This window comes from Haematobia irritans, chromosome 2 (assembly GCF_050003625.1).
Source record: "Haematobia irritans isolate KBUSLIRL chromosome 2, ASM5000362v1, whole genome shotgun sequence".
Taxonomy (NCBI): Eukaryota; Metazoa; Arthropoda; class Insecta; order Diptera; family Muscidae; genus Haematobia; species Haematobia irritans.
The window spans coordinates 109246409-109271584 of NC_134398.1; the positions used below are offsets into that span (position 1 = coordinate 109246409).

The window sequence follows — 25176 nt, forward strand, 5'->3', positions numbered from 1 at the left end:
TTCGGTTGCGCGAGCTATCGCTGTGGTCGGAAAAAAGTTACGGTCACAGTTCGGTCCTTAAAATAATGCCAGATGTGCCTAACGTAGTGGAAAGATTACCTGATCACTGTAGTGTTTTTCAGGCTGAAATATTAGCAATAAGAAAAGTGGTGAATTGGCTGAGAAGTAATGCTCCAAGCAATATTGGCATTAATATATACTCAGACAGTCGACCAGCAATAAAATCCTTGGACTCTGTGTTCCTCAACTCGAAAACGACTGCCGCAAATCTCTCAATGAGATGGCTGAGCAGCACAATATTCACCTAATATGGGTGCCTGGCCACAGGAACATACCGGGGAACTGCGAAGCAGATGAGCTAGCAAGGCTAGGAACTACCTTACATATTCCAGGGGAACTAGAATCTGTTGGTGTGCCTCTGGCTACCTGCAAGCTCTTACTGCGTGAGAAGGCTGTCATGATGGCAAATGTTCGATGGGAGAATTGTAAGGGTTGTAACGACACCAAGCAAATATGGCCCCATTTAAACTTAAACCGCACACTAAATATGCTAGTGTTCTCGAGACGCCAGATACACTCCTGATATCTGCTATAACGGGTCGCTGCCTGATAGGCGATTTTGCAAAAACTATTGGTGCGAAGTATAATGACTATTGTATGAGCTGTCATGATGCGGAGGAAAAGGAATCAATAAAACACCTGTTGTGTGAGTGTCCTGCATTTTGTGTAAGGCGTAAGCAAATTTTAGGGGCATATAGCTTCAGATTACTGGCGGACCTGGAAAACGTTAACTTAAGCAGTCTGCTAATGTTTTTGGAACAATCTGGTTGGTTCAACAGAAGAAAATAATCGAGAAGGTTCAACGGTTAAAACTAGAAGTGCCTATATGTAATAGGTACTTTTAGTTAATGTGGTATCACAATGGACTGAATAGTCTAAGTGAGCCTGAATCTTAATCGGGCTGCCACTTTAACCTAACCTAACCTAACTACGTCATGTAACTAAAGTTCAATATTGGCAGCACTGATACAATAAGAAAAAACGCAAAAATTTCATTTTTGTTTCCTGTGTTATCTTTGTGATGCATATTTTTTCATCTTCGTTTTCTGTTGATTTACTTCAAAATAGTGAATTAAAAAATATGTTTTTTTTTAAATAGTTAATATAATAACAAATATCTAATAAATGGAAATTACTTCTGAAGGTATGTATAACAATATGTTAGAATTATTTTTTTAAATAAAAGTGTTGTGTTTAATAAAAACCTGCGTTAAAGTGTGTAGTGTTTGTAGTGACGTTTTGATCGTGGAGTCTGTGTTTCTTGGAATAGAACTGTCTTCATTCGAGTTCATTTGCAAAGTTATTTGTATCTGTAGATATGTTAAGATGTGAGCTTTCATACCGTGAAAAAATCTTTTGCCCCAATTTACCCCAACTCATAATATACCACCATCAAAATCAACAATTCCGATATTGTAAATTTTTGGTTAGAAAATAACCATAATGCAAAGAAGTGTTTTTATTTGCATATCTGCGAAATTTTATTGAAGTGGTGATGAAGACTGCAAAACATTTGTCAAGAAGCAAATAGATAACATTTGTGCTAAAATTAAACAAAAATTGATCAAAAACAAAAGATGTTTCGACCGATTTAAGAAAAAGGAAAGGTTGTGGTTGTCTCGTACAAAGAAACGTTAGAATAGTTTAACGTAAGAGTTTATTTACAAATGTTAACATAACCAACTCATGTTTCTTTACAGTTTAAATAAGTATTGATGAACCGTGTGGATAGATGTTATATAAACCTTTCAGAGAATATTGTTTAAGTTATTTAATGTATTTGAGTACAGAAATGAATTTGATAATGATTTAATGAATATTAAAAAATGAAAAAAATGGTTGAACAATATTTCGACGGACAGACATATAAATCGATATAACTCCCCTATATATCGGTCCAACTAGCTGATTTTTTTACTGTACACTTCTTTAACTGCCACTAATACATGTGCTAAATATTAGAGCTCAAACTTCTTCCTGTGAATTACTCCCGCTGAAACAGGTCATTTAGACCAATGTGTTATAAAGCGCTTTATCTGGTTGGTCAAAAAATAAGTACATTGTGCGTTTTTATATGAAAATGTTTAAATTTTGCAAAACGTTTTTTATTGTGTTTTTAGTGGCGATGAATTGAATAGAGGTGTGCACGTGAATAATATTTTACTCACGCACACTCACGACAGAAAATTCTTACTCACGCACACTCACGCACGATATTGTTTGGTAGGACTCACTCACGAAAATATCGTGACTCACGATAAATGTCGTGACTCACGAATAATTTTTTGAGTAATTTACCTTAGCGGCGTGTCTGAAAACGTGAGCATTATTAAAGTCGAGAGCGTTATTACACTCTTAACATCCCAGGTGTCACTAAAATTGTAAATGAATTTAACACCGAAGCGTTTTATGTTGGTGAGCGGGATTATTTTCGTGAGCGTAAATCTTTATTCACGCACACTCACGAAGATAATATTTTCGTGACTCAAGCTCACGCACGACATTTTGATTGTTAATCACGCACACTCACGCCGTTGCCATGAGCGTGATTCACGCGTTAATCACGAAAATTTTCGTGAGTCTCGACAATTTCGTGTCACGTGCACACCTCTAGAATTGAATGCAAATAATATAAAATTGATAAAAAATAGTTACTAGATGAACCGAAAAAGTCATTGCAGTAGAAAAGAAAAGACTGGTTTTAGCTCTAAGAATTGAGGGAAAATCTCTTTGAACGACCGTCAAATCTTTTAAGAGATCGTTACTTTGTGTCTAAAAAGCCCTAAAGAATAGAAGTTCTGCGAAAACACGTGGAAAATCAAGCAAGACACTTCGAAAAACAGATAATCTTTTTGTCACTCTCCCAAAAAAAGACCCTTTCAAATCATCCAGACAAATTTCTGCTGAAATAGGCAATATGATATCTGCACGATCTATTTGGCGGTGATTAGTGCATGTCAAATTACCCGGCCGAACAGTCAGAAAAGTTCGTATGCTCCGGAAAAAAACTTGTAAGATGAGACTATGCTTCGCCAGAAAACATTATAGGTGGTCAGGAACAGTAGGTGCGGGAAAATTTCGCAATATCCTGTGGAGCGATGAAACTAAAAAAAATATTCCGAAATGGCAGTAGTCTTAATGTTCGTCGACCCCAAGGAAAAGAATTTCATATGCGCTTCACAAAAATGGCGGTCAAGCATGGGAGCGGGAACATAGCGGTATGGGTCTGTTTTTTCTGGTATGGCCTAGGTCGAATTTTACGCATTACCCTGTTCGAATATAGAAATATATTGGAGTACACAATGCTGCCGTACGCAGAGGAAAACATGCCTCTAATGTGGGTGTTTCAACAAGACAACGATCCTAAACACACTTCTTTCTCGCTTTATTAAAAATTGGTTCCTTTTGAAAACCTTTGGGGAGAGTTAAAACACAGAATTGGGAATGAAACATTTAAAAATAAACAACAACTTTGGAATTTTGTACAGATTACATGGTATGAAAACTCAGATGAAACCAGTCGGAAGCTTGTAAGTAATATGTCAAAGCGAGTATAAATGTTATCAAAATAAAGTTAGATACACTGGTTATTGATAATGTAACAAAATTATGTTAAATTTAAACACAAAAAAAATTAAGTAGACCTGTATATTTCACGATTTAGAAAATATACTTATTATTGTCCATTAATTTTTTGATTTGATTACTTTGCCTTATTTGGATTAGCTTTTCATTGCACTCGTCTTTTCCAGAAAATTATTTACTTTTTAGTTAAATGTATGTCATTAATATGAATTATAGACTTTATTTTGCTTTTCAATAATTATATTTCTTAAATTTACTATGGAACATAAAAAAACTCTACCGTACTTATTAATTTGACCACATGTGTATATGTTGGCATATAAAGAAACCGTTATGAGATGGATTTCCCTGAAAATAATCTTATATGACGTACATTTTTTTTAAATTTCGTTTATTTTTATTCTGTTGAATAATTTTTTGTTTGTATCCATTAGGGATTGTACTGAGAATCTAACAGGAGACTTTTTTAAACAATTTGAAAAAGTAGTCGATTTTTCGCAATTGGAAAAATAGACTTTCTGATATTTTCCAAATGTGAAAATTCCATTTTTCGACGTTTGAATTTTTTCTACTATCGGAAATCTGACTTTTGACGTGCCTTCCGATTTTTTGTCTCATATTCAGTAAAAGTTGGCTACCAGCAAGCTCTTACTGCGTAAAGGCCGGTACTCTGTTCGGTTTTCGCGTTGAAACTCCATACAAAACCAAAAAATGCGAAAAATTTGCGAAATTTTTTCCATTTGTGATACTTTGTTTTTTCGGGTTGAAAAACTGACGTTTATAGCACGGCGCCATTTGCAATGTGAATTAAGAAATAATTTATTTATTAAAAACTATTTGTGCGGGTTTATAAATCAAACACGGGCCATATTTTTGTTCCGAAACTATACAAAGGATCAACGGAATAGCAGATCAATTGCCCAAGGAAAAATAAAATGTTATTTTGTAAAAACAAGCAACACCACCAACTTAATCCAATATCGCTCCCTGTAAAATAGCGCTCCAAGCTACCTAAAAAAACGCCGCTTTCTATGTGCGAAATAATAGTTTCCATAAAAATTTTTCGCAAGAATGAACATAGTACCGGCCTTAAGGCTATAATGATGGCTAATGTCCGATGGGAGTGTCTTGCAGTCCGTGCGCCCAACAATCGGTCAAGTTGAAATTTTAAAATTTAAAGTTCACGACTTTCATTCTTTTTTAATTTTTATTTAATTTTATTAGATCTACCGCCATATCTGATTAGATCTAGGCCGATCTGGCCAGATCAGGAAAATGGCAATATCTGATGTATGTGCATGTACATAATAAAAAATTTAAAAAATAAAGGGAATTCAGTAATTTCGGTAAGAATTTCAGAAGAAAATGTTTCGATGTCATCATCGTTGATACTTACATTACTTATGGAAGGCGTTTCTGATAAAGTGGGCAAAAAAGCGACGACGTAAATCGAAGTTTGATGGAACAAAAAATGGAAGGAGTAATGAAAAATGTATACCATGTAATAAAAATTACTAATCATATTAGCTTTTAACTTACCATATTTGGGAGCATTTTATAAAATGGTATAAAGAATTCAACTTTTCTTAGGTAAACGTACCTCATAAAATTTGTACCTGATATAATTAGAGAAATAATGAAGTATGCTATTTTAACTCAAAAAACTGTGTTGTTGATGTGAAGGACATAGAAACACTAAATATTCTAGTTAACCCTAGACACTCATCCTTCGTCAAAATGACAACGATAAATTTTATTTTCGACGTAAAGTGTGTTTTGGTTGTTTGGAAGATCATATTTAAGTTTTACTAATTCAACCAAAGTATGGATTTTTGTTTATTATTAATTTAAAATAAACTGAGTGACATAGTAAACAAGTGTAGTTCACTTTGGGTCCAGTGAATTACCCGAATTTAATCTGATAATTGGTTGATAGTTTTGCTGCAAGTAGAGGATGCTGATGAGGAATGAGGTAATTCCGAAACAGCTGTACATCCAACCATCTTGCAGCCTACAAATTTGACAAGCATACTTTTCCTCTGTTGGTTAGCTACACTTGTAGTTTAGTCAATGCATGGTTTTAAGCTGAAATCAAAAACATCAATAATGATTGAAGTGAAACCAACAATAACAAACAAAACGAATTAAATAAAAACATTAAATTTGCTTCAAAAAAATCTTATTAAATATATAATAAAATAAAAAACTAAATATTCTGGTTAAAAGAAAGTTAAAGAAACCTTACCATTTCACTATTAAATTATAAATTAAATTGAAATTAAAGATTTATTTTTTACATAAAAAATATTATATAGCTTTTAAAAAAATTTGATTGAAGAAATAATAAAATAAGGTATTAAAAACTGTGTTTTTGGTAATATAAAGGTCATAGTAACATAAATATTTTAGTTAAAAGAAAACCACATTTTTAAAAAGAATACTTACCAATTTACAATTAAATTACTATAAGCTGAGGTGTAACAAAAAACTTTCCAAATTCATCTTGGATTGCTCTGAAATTGAATATTTTTTTACATGGAATAATATTAAATTAGAATTCTATAAAACAATTTCAATATACTTTCCATTTCAGCATTTTTTCTTCAACATTGAACATTCTTAATGACTTTTTTCTAAGCTTCCGATCTAGGCTTGCCAGACGTACTGGTTTTACCAGTACACGTACTGTAGCTTTTCAGTCTAGCTGTAGCTTTTGTAGCTCATAGACGTGGTTAAAACCGTAACGGGTATCAAACAAAGCAGTTTTAATTAAAAAAAAAAACAGTTACTCGAGTTCAGTTGGGAATCTACACTGGATTTTGCTGACTGCAACTAAAACAACGGTGATGCTATATTAATACTGGCAGATCAATAAAAAGTCACAACAACAACACAAACAAATATACAAGTGAGATTCATTGCCAATATTTACTGTATAAGAATATAAACAAAAACGATAAACAAACTGAGAGACAGAAAAATCAATTCAGCATAACAGAAACAATTGTTCTAGTCACCCAGATAAGGGGCAGAACAACGCTGCTAAGCTCGTGAAATTGATCGCATGATACAATGAAACGGGTGACATACGTAACAATATATTAATTGGGTTATTTTTGAAAAATGGATGAAACTCCATCAGCCGCTACGGCAGAGCGGCTGAGTTTCAAAACTCAAAGAATTAGAGCATATCAACATTGATCTCCAAGAGAGAATAAGAGCGTTGTAGAATATTTGCAGCCAACTGCATGAGGAAAGTACAGCACTGCGTTCAAAATTCGCACAATCTCAAAGAACATATAATTATAATGGAAGTAGTGAAGAAGCCACTAATGCTAATGTTAGTATGGCTAATGACTCGGGGAAAGACCCGAAAGATAATATACGCAACTGACGAGGAGGAATTAGCAAAGGAAACCGAGTGGATCCTGGTGATAAATAGAAAAAAAGGTAAAAAGGCAAGAAATAAGTCTACTGAAATACAAGAGGAGCCCTCTACACCCCCGATAACCCATGGAGAGGATACTGTAAATCCAGATGCTGAAAATACTGAGGTCACGGACACTATTACGAGTGCTCAGCCAAGGCCTGTTCGCCCACCACCTATTATAGTTAGCGCTGTGGAAAATTACACCGCCCTTCGCAACATCACAAAACCAAAAGCCTCTCATGGGTTTACTATAAAACAAATAGATGATCATTCTCTTAAAATATCAACGTTCGAAGCCAATGATTACAGAGAAGTAACCAAAGCTCTTAATGAGGCCAACATACAGTGGCATTCACATGAAAGCAAACATGATCGCCCTATACGTGTGGTAGCGAAAAACCTACATCACTCTTGCAGCCCCATCGAAATTATTTCGGATCTGAAAGAACAAGGCTTCAATATTTTGAATGCTTTTAACAAAACTCATCACTATATATCAATATATTTATTCTAAGCTTCCATCCTTCGGGGAATATAAAAGATATATATGAAATAAAGCAAATTTTGAACACCATTGTCAAAATAGAAGCCATCAAACTTCCAAATGCTATTCCCCAATGTAAGAACTGTCGGAGATATAATCATACAAAGAATTACTGCTCTAAACAACCAAGGGGCGCTAAGTACGCGGGCAAACACGAAACAAAAAATTGCGAAAACCCGCAATTGCAGCGAACAACATCCTGCGAGCTATAGAGGATGTATTGTCGCTAAGGAACTTCAAAAGTTGCGTAATCAATAGCAAAAACTCTATAAACGTGTTCAAATCGCTGAAAATCTGCTCCAAAACAATAATGGACCACAAAGAAATGAACAAGCTCCAACTACACCGCAAAATACATCAAAAACAATTCAATTCAGAACTACTAATTTGTACTCTGACACAGTCAAAAACAAAAACGCTCAACAGGTAAACGCACAAAAAATTACCAACGAAACTATTGTTTCAAAAATCCTATCCAAATTGGAGTCAATTGAATCATTTAACAAGTGCTTAGTCAACTGCTTAAGCACTTTAATAGATGCAGACATTAATAAAAATTATGCAGTGGAATACAAATGGTATCCGAAAACACAGATGAACTTCGCTACATTTTATGTGGAAAAATATTGATATATACCTCAAAAGAGAGGCGCATTTTGTTAAAAATTCATTCCTGAAAATTAAAAACTACGATGTATTTCATGCTCCCCATCCAAGTAACACCACCAGAGGAGGAAGTGCCGTCATTATTAAAACCTCAATTAAACATTGGCTTGAAAATACTATATCGGTAGAGGAATTTCAAGTTACAACTCTAACAATTGACATAAACAAACGCTGGCATCAGTTTCATCCGTTTTCAGTCCACCACGACATAATATAAAACTTGATCAGTACAAGGACATGCTAAATTCACATAAACATATTTTTATTATGGGAGGGGATTTCAATGCTAAGAACACACAATGGGGCTCTAGATTGACCACACAAAAGGGCAGATAGTTACATCGTGCAATTATGAATACAGGATGTACAGTAATATCTACCGGTAAGCCAACTTACTGGCCAACAGACGTGTATATAACTCCTGATCTGATTGACTTTTTTATTACTAGGAAAATACCGGAAAACAAACTGATAATTGAAGATGGACATGAACTCAGTTCTGACCATTCTCCTATATATCTTCATTATCTAAGTGAAGCAACTAATAAACAAACTAATGTCAACCTAACAAACAGCAGAACCGACTGGGATTACTTTCGTCACATAATTACCACGTCTATTAAACATTCGCCAATCTACAATCCAAATAATATTGAGGAAGAAGTCGATGCTTTTACAAAATTGATACAACAAGCGGCCTGGGAGAGTACACCAGAACCAAGTATTCAAACAAATACGCCTCAGTATCCCCAATACATAGTAAATCAAGTGAAGTATAAAAGAAAGGATTAGGAAAAAATGGCAACAAACTCGATCACCAGAGGATAAAAGAGTGTTAAACAATGCTTCAAAAAAACTTAGCAGATTAATAAAAAAATATAATGACCGTACATTCCACAAAGTATGTGTCCAATCGAAGTCCCAACAAAAACTCCAACTATTCTCTCTGGAAGGCAGCAAAATTAAAAAATAAACCAATTGTGCAGAACGTCGCAATACTTAAAGGTAATGGTCAATGGGCCAAAAGCAGTATCGAAAAGGCGAACGAATTTGCGAATAATCTTCAGATGACCTATTCAAATTCTTATGTAACAAGAAATACAGAACCAAATCTTCAACATCAAATAAATAACTATGCAATTAGCGAGCAGTCGCTTTACAAAATAACTATTAAAGAAGTTTATGATGCAGTGAATCAAATCAAGGCCAACAAATCTGGTGGTTTCGATAAAAATAAAAGGAGATATCCTAAGAAATTTACCATACCATGGATTTATGCGTCTAACCACAATAATGGCGGCGTTCATTAAAATTAAATTAAATATATTCCAACTTGCTGGAAAGTTGCAGATGTGGTCATGATACAAAACCCGGGGAAAACACCGCACGATCCCAATTCATACAGACCAATATCTCTGCTTCCAGTAATTGGTAAGCTATTCGAAAAAAACTTTTTGCAGAAGACTGGAATCATTTATTGTCTCGAAAAATATAATACCGTATCATCAATTTGAATTCCGGAAAAAGCACTCGACTATCGAACAAGTACATCGAGTCACCGATAATATTGAAAAAGCCTTCGAGAAAATGCAAGTTTGCTCCGCTGTATTCTTGGACATTTCCAAAGCTTTTGATGGAGTATGGCATGATGGTCTCCTTCTAAAGCTCAGCAGATTACTTCCAAAGAATTATTGTGAGATTCTTAGGTCATACCTGAGCAATCGATTTTATAGAGTATACCATGATAATGAATTTACTAATCTATATCCAATATCTGTAGGAGTTCCGCAGGACAGTATACTTTGGCCTGTATCTACTTTACAATCACCTGTTAACGAAGATTGTTTCATTGGAACATTTGCAGATGACACAGTTTTAATGTCAACTGGAAAAAATACAGAGGTATCCGTACATAGCCTCCAGGCATCTTTAAACAAGGTTCACCAATTAACAAAAACTGGGGTCTAAAGCTCAACAGTAGCAAATCTGCGAAAATTGCTTCAAGATACAAACCCCTAAATATAGGCAATGAAGAAGTGCCTTTTTCAAACTCAGCAAAATATCTTGGTTTTACACTGGATTCTATATTAAATTGGAAAATTCGTATTGATAAAAAGTGCGAAGAATTAAATATTAAATACCGCAAACTAAGCTGGTTAATCGGAAAAAATTCAGTCCTGTCCACAGATAATAAACTCTTAATATATAAGCAAGCATTAAAACCATTGTGGTTATATGGCGTTCAACTATGGGGATGCGCAATCAGTTCTATCGAGAAAATACAAAGGTTACAAAACAAAGTGGTAAGAAGTGCAGTAAAAGCTCCATGGTATGTCCGAAATAGTGACCTCCACCGAGGCTTAAAAATGACTACGATCAAAGAGGAAATCTCTAGAAATGCAGAAAAACATTTTATCCGTCTACAGAACCATACAAATCGCGAAGCCTGTAATTTACTTCAAACTTCCAATCAACCTAGAAGATTGCGCCGTTTCAAACCACATGATTTACTAACCCGCTTTAATATATGAAAGCCTCAATCCGAACAACAATTTTATAAGATTATTTGTCCTAGCTTAGTCTTAGGATATTTTAATTACTAGAAGTCTATTGATTGTTAATAAAGAAACTACTGGTTAGACACTTCTTCATAATAGAGACTAGTTGTAGTATAAGTTAAGCATCATATATGTATTCGCTTAAATAAATAAAAAAATACTGATAACAGTACAAAAATGTACCAGTTTTTGCTTTTTGTACTGGTTTTTATACTGTTTTTTTTTCAGAATTAGATTTAGAATAATATTTAGCAAAAGGAGCGTACAGTTTTAATTCCTTCACCTTCGTACGTTTTTGATTCAACCTACGTATGTATTTAGGTCTCATTGTGAAGTAAAAGCGGCCAACATTGGTATCGGCCCTAAATCGAAAGTCAGCTGATACTTTTAGTCATTCGTCTTCGATTTCTATTGATCGATAACACCAGAGTGTGTCGCGCCAAATTTTTCATAAAATCATTTTAAATACGAGAAAACATTTAATCATGTGTATATGGCTATAAATTCTCAATAGCGAATGGGGGCTTAACGGATATCAAACGACACATGAAATCGGCAAGACATAAAAAGAATGTTGAGAACAGTCAGTTTTTGGAAAAAGTTGGCTGGATTAAAAATAAATCTGGATTTCGTAAATCCCCAAATATGAGGAATAAAACTATTTATTAAAATATTCAAATAAATAATAAAAACACAACAAAATATTTATAATTTGAACTTTTCATAAACATAAATAAAATAAAGTAATTTTAATTAAATTAAAAAAATGGGAACATATTTTTCATTCAATCTTTTCTTACAAACTAAATATACAGAAAATGGCATTTTACCCTTAGTGCTGGTTTAATGCAGTTCTTATAGAAAATAAATATCGCACCTATTAAACAAAAGGGTAGAAACTCTATTTTTTTCAATAGAGACAAAAAGTATTAGTATTAGTAAAAGTAAAAAAGTATTAACTCTGAAGACAAGAAAAGAGGCATAACGGCATTTTTTAAATGAAAGAATAGTAAAAAAATGGGAGAATTTTACAATGAGAATAGTTTGTTTTAATGAAAAATTCAGAATTTTGAGTTACTACTAGGGTGTCAAAATAACCGTTTTTCTTAAACAGTTTTCGGTTTATCCGAAAATCCAAGTTTTTTGAAAACCGGTTTTTGGGTTTTTTATTGCTCAAAACCGGTTAACTGGTTAAAACTGAAAAATTAAATATCAGTGAAAATGATTATTAACCTCTTATTTTTATTGTTTTATAAAAAAATAATAAAATTAACAATGCGTTGTTCTAAAACAAATAAATAAAATAAGTTAAAGACTAATTCATGTTAGGCTTTCAGTCTGATAGTTTTTTAGTGTTTTAAGGCCGGTACTCTGTTCGGTATTCGCGTTGAAACTCCATACAAGACCAAAAAATGCGAAAAACTAGCGAAATTTTTTCCATTTGGGATACTTTGTTTTTTTTTTTCGAGTTAAAAAACTGACGTAAGTCGATCAGTCAGTATTTTCATAACATGGCGCCATGTGCAATGTGAATTAAGAAATTATTTATTTACTAAACTGATTTTTGTGAATTTATAATGCAAAAGTTTTATTATTGAAAAATCTAATCTGATCGATTGATAAAACAAAGTGTAACATGGAGTTGTATTTCAGTAATAAAATAACAACCAACATCTAACCGCTCGCTACTATATTGTAGAATATAAATAACGTATAAAACATGAAATTTAAACACAATTGTTAACAAAATAAAAGCTTTATTTGGTGTATTATATTTTACAATCGTTTCATTTGTACTGGACATCGGGATAATAAACACAAAACAAATCTTAACAAAAGGAGCACAGCAATTGATGTTGCAAAACAAGCATTAGCACTTCAACCAACATGTACGAGAATAGTACCGGGGTAGCAATGAATGGAATCACAAGAATTAATTGCTATGTTCCAAAAAATAAAATGCAGCATTGTAAAATTAGATTTTTTAAATCCAAAGTTATTTGTAAAATAAATTCTGCTTCTTCTTTTTCAATTTAATTATTATGTATGCGTGTGTGTGTAAATCGAGCCACTAGTTGCCTATGTATATGTAATCATTTCGTGACATTTTGCGATGTTGTCAATACATTTCGATATATATTGTCAACACTATCATTTTTCAACGCGAAACAATGATTGAGGGGAACTTTTCGCACCAACGAACAGAGTAGGCAAATTATCTGAAATCATTGTAACAATGATCTGTATGTTTTTTGTAATAATAACGTAAAAATAGAATACAATTGAGGTGCTCACTTTGTAAACGATTTTTTGTTTGTTTTTATGAAACTTGATGATGAAAATACTCGTTCACTGAAAGTGGATTTTGGGGTAACAGTAATCAGCGCATTTTATAAGGAACGCCATTTATCCGTCTTCTTTTTTTATCGAAGAATGCGAAATCGTCGTATAAAGAGGTTTGTTGCACTTTTATCCTTGGACATTTTGTTTTGTATTTGGTTTATAGTTTGAATTAAGTCGAGCTTCAATGAAGTTGGCTCATCGGTGATCATAGTTCCATCAGACTCCGATTCAGATGTATCCATATACAACTCTATGGCAAAGTCATTTGTCTCAGATTTTGAAGAATATTTCAAAACCCCATCATTGACAGGAAATTTTCCGGCACTTAAATATAATAGCACCTTGTTCTTACTCTGCGGTTCTCTAGCCTTACCAATAGACTGTCACATAAATCACTGGCGTATTTTCCATCTATCTTCTTTAAATTATTAAATAAATAATGTATTGCTTCTGCTTCAATGAGGGTCGCAGAATCTTTGGACAATTCTTTTATTGGTAGGTCTAGTGGCTTTAATAACTTGCTCACTAATTTTAATACTTCTATCTCTTCATTGGAGAATGGTGCCTGATTTAAATCTAGCGAAATATGGTTAACACAGCAATGTATTCTCAAAAATTTCTCAATCATATCCGATAATGAATTCCATCTGTTTTTAATGTCACATATAAGACGAAGTTCTTTTCCTTCTTGTTATTGAGCAAACATTTGAAGCTTACTTTGTTTTACCGACGATTTGTTAAAAAGTTTCACATATCTTCGAAGCTTATTTATTGTAGCAGAAATGTCTGGCACTAGGTCGAAGGTCTCTTGCGGCCATATTTCTTCATTACTGATGCCCATAATGAGTTGAAGCCACAATATAAGTATCCAAATCAATTTAGAAGTGTACAAAAGTTTTTAAAACGAGGAAAAGCGTCACTAAATTTACTTTTTAATAGTCCGCAATAAATTGAATAAAATTTTTCGCATTACCAAGTGTAAACTAGAATTTGGCTTAAGGTAAGTATCGTACCGATTTAGTAAAAACATAATATTATAAAAGTTTCCATAAAATTTGCAGGCTTCATACAACAACAAAAACAAATACTTTTTATGGCAAGCGAGCTCTTTTATTGTATTAAGCACATAAAATTCTAGAACGAGACAACGGCGGTTCTAAGTCGGTCTGTATTTATATCTAGAGGCTTAGTGAGGAAATTTCTGGTAAGTGCATATTGAATTAAGCTTTGTTGTTTGACCACATAATAACAATCTAATAACCAACTGCCATTGGTGTATAAAAATACCCCTATAAAAATAGATAAACATTATTTCCTCCTTTTGTAAATTGATCTCACATATAGGTCAAAAGCCTTTGTTGTTAGCAGCTTTTGTATTTATTTTCGTAATTTATTATGATTGTAAATGTTGTAATAAATAATTAAAATCTCAAAATAATCTGCGCGTTTCATATAATATTGGAATTTGGTAAGTATATCTAACAATTGGTTAGGTTAATAATAAATAACATCGAGAGCGGTTGCACCAACAAACCAAACAATTAATATGAGATCAGTGTTGCCAGGTTGGGGGTTTTCCCCCAAATTTAGGGGTTTTTTATACGTTTAGGGGGATTTTTAGGGGTAACATTTATTTGGGGGAATTTTTGGGGGTAAAAAAATATCTTAGATCTTATAAAGTGGAGCAATTCTCAACAAAATTTGGAACAATTCTGGCATGAATTTTGAGGAAAAAATAAGGGAAGTCAACCCATGTTCCTAAAAATACAAGCAAGTATGCAATGACATTCATTTTTAAACGCATCTGTTGAAGGGACATTTTTAATATTTGATACAATTAAAAATAAGGTTAGGTTAGGTGGCAGCCCGATGTATCAGGCTCACTTAGACTATTCAGGCCATTGTGATACTACACTGGTGAACTTCTCTCGTTTCACTGCCCGATTCCAAGTTAAGCTCAATGTAAAGGGACCTCCTTTTTACAGCCGAGTCCGAACGGCGTTCCACATTGCAGTGCAACCACGTGGGGAAGCGTTGAAACCCTCAGAAATGTCATCAGCATTACTGAGGTGGGATAATCCGCCGATAAAAACTTTGTGATGTTCGGTCGAAGTAGGAATCGAACCCGAATTTGTGACAAGTGGTGTAATGATTTTATCTAATGATTCTTATTTACTTCAAAAGAACATTTTTAGCATAAAAAACTTATTTTGTCTAAAATTTTGTTCCCCAGAAAAAATCTTCTTTCAATTTATTAATAATATATATATATATAATATAAATTTTGGCCTTTTTTGTATTATTTACATACTTAAAATTTTTGGGGGTTTTTGAAAAAAGTCTAGACCAATTTAGGGGTTTTTTTCTTAAGATTTGGGGGGAGGAATAAAAAATTACCTGGCAACACTGTATGAGATTGCGACAACCAATGCAAAGTTGGTCCAACATACTACCATGCAGTTACAATTGCCAAATGTTAGTTGTGCTGACAGATATCATTGATAGTTGATGGGACCGCTCGCTTTCGGTTGGCAAATAATTCGGTTGAGGCAACGAATTTGTTTTCTGGATCCAAGTAGACAGAAATTTCATTAAAATATAGAAATTGTTTTGGGAATCGAAAAATCGGTTAACCGATACTAAAAATCCGGTTTTCGCGGTTAACCGAAAATGCTGATTTTTTTACTATCCGGTTTCGGTTTTTGTAACTGAAACCGGTTAAAGATTAACCGGTTTTGGACACCCTAGTTACTGCGTTTTCTCTCTCTGGGTGTAATTCGGTGATGGTTAAAAGTACTTAACACTCAAAAACCACCTTATTGAGAATGAAAAAGATAAAGACGTGTAGACTTTTCTATTGAAATATTATTTCAAAAGTATATTTAGCTAGAAATATTATTGAATATCTTGTAACTGGATATGACATAGAAAATCTGGAAATTCCAGCCCATCTGACAACACTACTCTCAATACATGCTCTCACTCTCAAGCAACATTCAAGTAACATCATCTTTACATTAATCTCATTCCATTTTGCCGAGAAAGATCTCTGTACTACGATTAGTTCATCGCATCTGCTGACAATTTACTCTAAGAACAATGTTCGTAAAGGCACATCAGTTTACTAACGATGAAAAGTTTAACTTAAAATTAACAAAACCTTCATGAAATGTTATCAACGCATTTTTATCAAAAATGTCCATTAATTTATTTACATGTGGACTAAAAATATTACATTGAGAAATATTCTACCAACTATTATTAACTATAGGAATTGCCAGTAAGAAATTGCTATCTGCTTTCAAGTTCATTTTTCGTAAAAAAATATTTTCTCATACAAAAAAATTGTATAGTAAATTGCACTTAAATCACAAGTAATTTTATCTACGACAAACGAATTTTTAGCTACCAGTTAAGAAAAAATTTAAGGAAATTTCCACCGTATACAAAATACCATGAACTAAATGATGGCTACTTAAAATTTGTATAATTTCCTTTCGAGTAGTTGAAGATACGAAAAATGAACTAAAATTCTGGAAAATTCTTGTAATAAATCATTGTAAAAAATTAGGATGTGTGCACACAGCACATCCTTATTATTCAAGAAAACAAAACGCCAAATAATTTAAAAGTGGTAGTATAGTAATATATGAAAAATAAAAAATATCTATTGTTATTTCCTATACGAGTGTTTGATTTATTGTCATACATGTACGATTAGATATGATCCAACATATACTAGATGCAATTGGATATGATGCCATATATGACTATATACATTTATATCTTATTAGATATTGTTTATATAATTAGATATAGCAATATATATGCTGAGATCTCACATTATATCTAATCATATATAACACAATATATGCCATATCTATGTAGATCTAATTAGGTTAGGTTAAAGTGGCAACCTGATTAAGTTTTAGGCTCACTTAGACTATTCAGTCCATTGTGATACCACATTCAACTAAAAGTACCTATTACATATGGGCACTTCTAATTTTAACCACTGACCTTCTCTTTTATTGAACCAACCAGATTGATCCAAACACATTAACATGCGGTAGTCGATGGCCTTTTTAGAGTTACGGAACACAGAGTCCAAGGATTTTATTGCAGGTTGACTGTCTGAGTGTATATTAATGCCAACATTTTTTGGAACATTACTTCTCAGCCAATTCCCCACCTCTCTTATTGCTAATATTTCAGCCTTAAAAACACTACAGTGATTAGGTAATCTTTTCGCTATTCAAAGTTCCAGATCTTTATAATATACTCCGAAACCCACTTGTCCATCCAATTTGGAGCCATCAGTGTAGAAATCTATATATCTTTTATTCCCCAGGGTCCGTGTACACCACACCTCACTGTTGGGAATAAGAGTTTCAAACTTTTTGTCGAAAAGTGGTTTCTTTAGAGTGTAATCCTCTACGTTAGGCTCATCTGGCATTATTTTGAGGACCGAACGTGACCGTACATTTTTCAGACCAAAGCGATAGCTCGCGCAACCGCACAGCCGTTGTTGCAGCTGACTGTTTGGCCAAAATGTCTAAAGGCAATAGATGCAGCATGACATGGGAATCTGTTCCTGTCTTACTGAATGCGCCTGAGATACACAAGCACGCCATACGCTGAACTTTATCTAAACCTGTCGGTTGCTGAAGCGCCGGCGCGCCGGCCACCAGACTACAACACCATATAGCATTATATAACCACTGCCGTGTATAGCCAATGCTCAATTTTCGGCTTTAGTACCCACTTTTTTCTATTGCCTTTTTGCACGAGTACAAAGCTACCGTGGCTTTTCTCGCTCTTTCTTCGATATTAAGAGTAAAGTTCAGCTTCCTGTCCAGTATAACGCCAAGGTATTTTGCACACTCACCAAAGGGAATTTTAATATCCCTCTCCCTTTGAGTATGCATGCTGTCGTTCCGAGAGCAAACCTGAATTGATGCTAGTTCTAAGATAAATATCTATCATCCTCTCCAGAGTCTTAAGTAGGAGGAGCCCAGAGTCTAGGGCATGTAGCTTTCAGCGAGATGTTGAAGGCCTTAGTAATCCGCTCCACTGTTCGATATCTTGCACAGTGCTCATATTCGTCTCTGGTATTTCCGGTACCAACATATCGAATGATTCCCTATACCTATTCCAGTCAGCTTTCCTAATATTTGGCGGAAATATGGTCTTTGAAGTTCGAACAGCCAATCTGAAACTGATGTAGCGATGATCTGAGAAGCTATATTCCCTCAAAACTTGCCACTCAGATATCTTATCATTCAGTTCCGGAGAGGCCAATATGACGTCCAAAACCTGTTGCCTGTTTTTGGTGACGAAGGTTGGTGCATCTCCCTTATTGCAAACTACCAGGCTAGTACGCAAAATAAACTCTATTAGCGACTCTCCCCTTGCATTTGTATCACTACTCCCCCAAAATACTATGATGTGCATTTGCATCGCATCCCATAATGAGTTTTGTCTTTGTTTTCAGTGACCCTCAACTAAGGTCTTAATGTAAACCGAAGAAACCCAATATTTGCATTTGGATATCTCTAGACTGGCTACGACAGTGTCTGCATTGCCCAATGAAGGAAGCAGAAACAAGTTTAGTTCGTTCTTAGCAATTATAAAGGGTGATTCTTTTGAGGTTAGGATTTTCATGCATTAGTATTTGACAGATCACGTGGGATTTCAGACATGGTGTCAAAGAGAAAGATGCTCAGTATGCTTTGACATTTCATCATGAATAGACTTACTAACGAGCAACGCTTGCAAATCATTGAATTTTATTACCAAAATCAGTGGCAGAAAATCCGCTTTTTTATCGACAAATTTTGTTCAGCGATGAGGCTCATTTCTGGTTGAATGGCTACGTAAATAAGCAAAATTGCCGCATTTGGAGTGAAGAGCAACCAGAAGCCGTTCAAGAACTGCCCATGCATCCCGAAAAATGCACTGTTTGGTGTGGTTTGTACGCTGGTGGAATCATTGGACCGTATTTTTTCAAAGATGCTGTTGGACGCAACGTTACGGTGAATGGCGATCGCTATCGTTCGATGCTAACAAACTTTTTGTTGCCAAAAATGGAAGAACTGAACTTGGTTGACATGTGGTTTCAACAAGATGGCGCTACATGCCACACAGCTCGCGATTCTATGGCCATTTTGAGGGAAAACTTCGGAGAACAATTCATCTCAAGAAATGGACCGGTAAGTTGGCCACCAAGATCATGCGATTTGACGCCTTTAGACTATTTTTTGTGGGGCTACGTCAAGTCTAAAGTCTACAGAAATAAGCCAGCAACTATTCCAGCTTTGGAAGACAACATTTCCGAAGAAATTCGGGCTATTCCGGCCGAAATGCTCGAAAAATTTGCCCAAAATTGGACTTTCCGAATGGACCACCTAAGACGCAGCCGCGGTCAACATTTAAATGAAATTATCTTCAAAAAGTAAATGTCATGGACCAATCTAACGTTTCAAATAAAGAACCGATGAGATTTTGCAAATTTTATGCGTTTTTTTAAAAAAAAAAGTTATCAAGCTCTTAACAAATCACCCTTTACATGATCGATTTTTATCTTTATCGGTATTATGCAAAAGTTTGAAACCCGGAGTGCTTAATTCACAGATCTTGTTCTTATATATGTATGGTTCTTGAATCTATATCCATTAGCGTAGCTAGACAATTTTCCTGGGGGGGCTATAGCCCCCCTAGCTAAAAATTTATAGACTGAACTTATAGGTTCAATTATTGTTTTATTTCATAAAAAAGAATACAAAAACAGACATCAAAATTATATATAATAAAGCAACTAGAAGTAGTTCCACACTTTTCCCAGCAAAAAAAAAATTGGGATTTGTTTTAAAGGCACAACTTTAAAAGCACTTCCAAAAATGTCCTCACAAAGAAGTTAATTATATTAACTACACATGAAGTTTTTTACTTCAGTTTTTTCATATTTTAATGCGTAATTTTTGTTTTCTTTTTTCAAATAGTTTAAAAAAAGAGTAAGAATAAATAAAATGGTAAAAAATTTTGCCACAAAACTGCCAAATCCATTATAGAAAAATCAATAATTTTTGAAAATATTCAAACAAGCGTTAGAATTCATTAAAAATCATAAAAAATATAAAAATTATTATAAATTAATGTTTCTTGAAGCTCGAGGTCTTTATAAATATTTATATAATTCTAACAAAAGGTCGACCAAAAATCAAATAAAAAACGAATAAATAAAAATTATTTATTTGGGAAAATATCACACAATTTTTTAATTCACATTCAAAACTCGGAATTCGAATCACACCGTAAGAAGTGATGCAAATTTATTGCAACGGCTGTTGAAACGGTGGACATTCGTTCTATGACGAGTTCCTATTACATGCATCGCTTCTCCGCCCATTTTGCACCACTTCCGGACCCAAAAAGAACATTTTCACTTCTTTTTTGGCGACGCTTTTTTGCAGCATTACTAAGATATTAATTTATGGAAGAATAGTTTTAATACCAATTACTATTTTTTAATTAAGATGACTAAACCAGACTAAACAATATATAAAAAAGGAGCTTTACAACCTGTTTCTGTATGTCGACTAAAATGGAAACGAACAGTAGAATTTATAACCAAAAACAGCTGTTTCTATGCATTTCAATCGATCGATTGAACTCGTTCGTCATCCAGAAACATGCTGTTAGTTAGTCAACTAAACCATAAGTTCAATCACAGCTCTAGTTCATAAATATCAGACTTCAAACATTGCCATCGGCAACTGCTACCACAACCCAAGTAATTCGATTGTGCATGAAAGTCTTTAGCGGAACTTTGTGCGGTTGTATATACTTGTTTAATTTTTATAAAAATGTAAAATCGTAAATAGGTTTTCAAATTCTGGGGGGGGGCTAAATTTTTTCTGGGGGGGTCTAAGCCCCCTCCCCAGAGGCCTTCCTACGCTTATGTCTATATCTATGTCTCCTTTCATCAGGAGAACTTTTAAGCGTGCTTACAATGGTGAAGATTTAACTGGAGGAACCGTAGAACCATTCAAATTTTCAACCACCGTCATATCAGCAACAATCCGCGGTTCAGCTTTGGTGAAGTCTGAGCCTGTAGAAACTTCCCGCATACGATGTTCGTGTCTGCAGTTTTTATGTCTCCTTCGGCTTCACAAGATTTGTCTTATTATGACTCTACCGGAATCCTTTGGCTAATCGCTTTTCATATGGATATCATGAAAGGCATAACTTACACGTCCTTGGGTCTGGGCTAGATGTGGCGGCGACTCAATGTTCAATATAAACACCGCATGTGGTCTTGATCCATCCATCTCATCCAATAGACCAAACTTCAAATCGGCGATTGGAAGATCTGGGTTACTTTCCTTTAGTCTGTTTAGTATTGACTCAGAATCAGGAGGGTTTGCAGGTACATGTACTCTAAGTTTAGCCGATATGTCTTTTTTATCGACTAACTCCAAAGCGGCTTCTTCCCAAACTTCACCAATTAGCATCAAATCAGCTTTAAAGAAATCCTTAGACCTCTGGTCCGCAAATGCTATTAACTTATATCGTCCTTGATACCATTCAGCATCTTACCCTCGAGGACTTGGTCCGGGAAACTTTTTTCGCACCTCTGAGTAGACACCAGACATCGCGTTCTCAATTTCCCCCCATTTTTGCTTTGGAACCATACCGTCCAATACTCCTTTATTAATGATAGCCCTCATAAGGCTGTCTTTTGCAACTAAGGCAAACGATCTTTGATACCGTTTAGAGGATGGCAGTTCATTTTAAGGAATCGCTTTGCTCAGCCGACAACGTGCTTGGGTTGATAGATCCTAATTTCTTTAGGATAAACAAAGCATTTCTGCGTTCTTTGAATCTCTTTGGTGAGGGATTACCTCCTTTTGATGTCGTTACCTTAGAAAAGATTCGATTTGCCTAAGTGTCGCCACCTGTCGACCCGTTACAGGTCGACTAATTGGGCCTGACCCTTGGTCACTGCCCAAATTTATAACATCAGTCGATACCCGTCCACTGGGCCCTGAAGTTAGCAACCCAGTGGATGACTGTGAATTTCGCTGCATGGTGGTTTAATTTTCCACCACGCGTGAAATTCGTAATAAGTACTTATTGCAATGAAATAGTCCGCTATTAAAAAACACATCCGTTCAGTTCGACGGTTGAATAGCACCTAATCTAATCTAATATCTGCAATCATATGTGATCAGTTATAATTAGATAGACTTTGATATAATTATATATGTGTATAAGTGTAGTGTATCGGAATACATAAAATATTTTCAGTGTATCATAGAATACAAAGAATTAATTATCGTGGGACGAATTATCGAAAAACTTTGAAAATTTTATAATAATAATTAATTCTTTGTATTCTACGATAAACTGAAAATATAGAGTTTTTACATAAGTTTCGCCACGCGATATATAGTTCCTTGTATTCTCTATACACTTGGAGGAACTTTACATGTTTTCATATACATGGAGAAAATTTTATCCAATTTTTACAAAAAGTTAAAATACTTATCAATTACCTTACATAGCTTATTTGTGCTGGTATTTCTAATACACTAAGGAAATTGGCGTATCGACGATACACTGTAAAAAATTGGTGGTACTCCGTGCACTGTGAGAAATATTCTGATCTCATTTTTTGTGGTAATTACCTTGCTTGATTCACATTTTTGGTATTTCGGTACATTGAAAAAAAAAAACTGCATTTTTATTTGTTCTACGACATATCTAAGTAGAGCCGATTTATATCCTTTTCGAGAGTTTTGGAAATCACGTGTCATTTTTTGCCCCTTTCTGGTACTTTCATAATGACTACTACACCACTGACTGCCTTCACAGGAGCAACTGACGCAGTAGTTGTTTCAGAGTTTGCGAGATGAAGGTCTCACCATCTATAGACTAGAGTGTCATGGTTCCGAGGCTTAGTCATTGTGGGAAAAAGTTAAGAGCTTATTCGTCGAATGTCTTGACTTTGTTTCCACACAGAGCAACGCCACAGAGTACTCGCCGCCGCTGACAGCAAATATGAAGTAGCCTACAATTGTTACAGTTCTTCCGTTAGCTCTAGGGGAGGCAATAGCTCCTCCCACAGTCTCACTTTACCACCTTGTGATATAGATGTTTTTGACGACGATTTTCTCAATTGGCTGACATTTAGAAATTACTTCACAGCAGTATACATTAATAATAGCCGACTTAGCAAAATTGAGAAATTGTGGCATTTGCTCAAGAACACAAGAGATGAAGCTCCCGAGGTTGTCTCGCATAGAAGCTTCGCTCTTGCGTGGAAGGCGCTTAAGGGTGCTTATGATAATTCTCGCCTATTGGTGAACAACCAACTCAAGTTATTTTTTGATTTACTTGTCTTGGACTCTGAGACTAGTTCAGGACTGAAGAAGTTACAACGAGGCATCTCGACATACATTCCTACAATGCCCATCTACGATTTAGATTACTGGCGAATCTGGTTGGTTGAACAGAAGGAAATTATCTAGAAGGTTCAGCGGTTAAAACTAGAAGTGACCAAATATAATAGGTACTTTTAGTTAATGTGGGATCACAATGGACTCACGTAGACTAGGTCTGAAACTTAAACGTAGACCTAACCTATCTACGATGTGGCCATTGACGATCGGGATCCCATCCTCATCTTTTTATGTCTTCAAAGATTGCCGAAATGTAGGGTCCCACTTGGGGAACAAAGTATTAAGGACCAGTCTGCGTTGTCCTCTTGGTCAGATTTGGACTTCTTTCTCACGGAAAGAATCCAGATTATGTGTTCTCTGTCGACAACAGCATCACCTCAGAACGCGTTCTGGGTTTCATAATCTTTCAGTTCTTGAGAAGATTAATGTGATTAAGCGCATTCAGTGTTGCATGAATTGTCTGTCACGCAGAGATGTTGCAAATAATTGCCCCAGCGCATACGATTGTGGTAAATGTGGTAGAAGTCACCACACTCATTTGCACAGGGATATATCGAGCAGTTCCAGAACTACTCCTGTCGAGTCCGGTTACGTGGGAAATCGGTAGTAACTGATTTGGATTCATTAATCGATTTGACTTCAGATTCTTTTAAATCTGATGACTACAAGCAACTTATCGATACCATGCGAGCCAACGGAGAAAGTTTGCCTGACATTCGATTGATCGATGACGGCATGACTATGACTTTGCGTGGAAGTCATGGGTAGCTAGAATTATAGAAAAGTCACTGAAGTGGGCCTAGGATTCTGTTAGGTTTAAACTTCTTTTCTTTTCAAAAGTTTTTATTATTCTGACAATATTTGAAAAACATTTTATCAAGGCATACTACATAATAATAACAAATAATTAATTAACATAAGTGTGTGTATGTGGAGTGGGGAACACTACATCACTCCCCCTCCCAAAAAAAAATAATATTACGATATAGTATTTAAATAATGTTGTATGTTATGTTGTGAGTTGGTTGGCTGCTTGTTTGTGATTTATCGACGTATGCAGGTTTGAGTAGATCAACATGAACATTCTTTATTACATCGCCATAGGATATGTCGAATGTATTGTTCCTTCGCTCTAGTACCTTGAACGGACCTTCGTAAGGTTGGTGTAAGCCACTAGGTCTTTGAACTTTCAGAAAGACATACTCACAATTAAAAAGACTTTCTGGCATGTAGTGTGGAATATTCTTATTGTGGTGCATAACCTTGCTCCTGACTGAAGAGAAGTATTCTCGTATTTTTCTTATCATTATGTCAGCGTTGTCACAGGAATTGTTTACTGGCGCTACTAATTCCCCGGGTAATCTTAAACCTTGTCCATATACTAACTCAGCCGGACTGTGTTTCAAGTCTTCTTTAATATTTGATCGTATTCCCAAAAGCACCATTGGTAGAACCTCGGACCAGTTATTGATGTTACCACTAGCTCTCAAAGCGTCCTTAAGTTGTCGGTGGAAGCGTTCTACCATC

At 34.9% G+C, this 25176-nt stretch overlaps 1 protein-coding gene across 1 annotated transcript; it reads right to left on the bottom strand.

Annotated features, from left to right (window-relative positions):
• Nucleotides 1–24641: 24641 nt before the first annotated feature.
• LOC142224964 (uncharacterized) lies at nucleotides 24642–25175 on the bottom strand. The gene has a single exon (XM_075294741.1). The coding sequence runs from the start codon at nucleotides 25173–25175 to the stop codon at nucleotides 24642–24644; it is 534 nt and encodes a 177-aa protein (XP_075150856.1).
• Nucleotide 25176: the final 1 nt, after the last annotated feature.

Excerpts from the sequence above, each read along its gene's own strand:
- LOC142224964 (XM_075294741.1), bottom strand. The coding sequence starts at position 25,175 with ATGGTAGAACGCTTCCACCGACAACTTAAGGACGCTTTGAGAGCTAGT.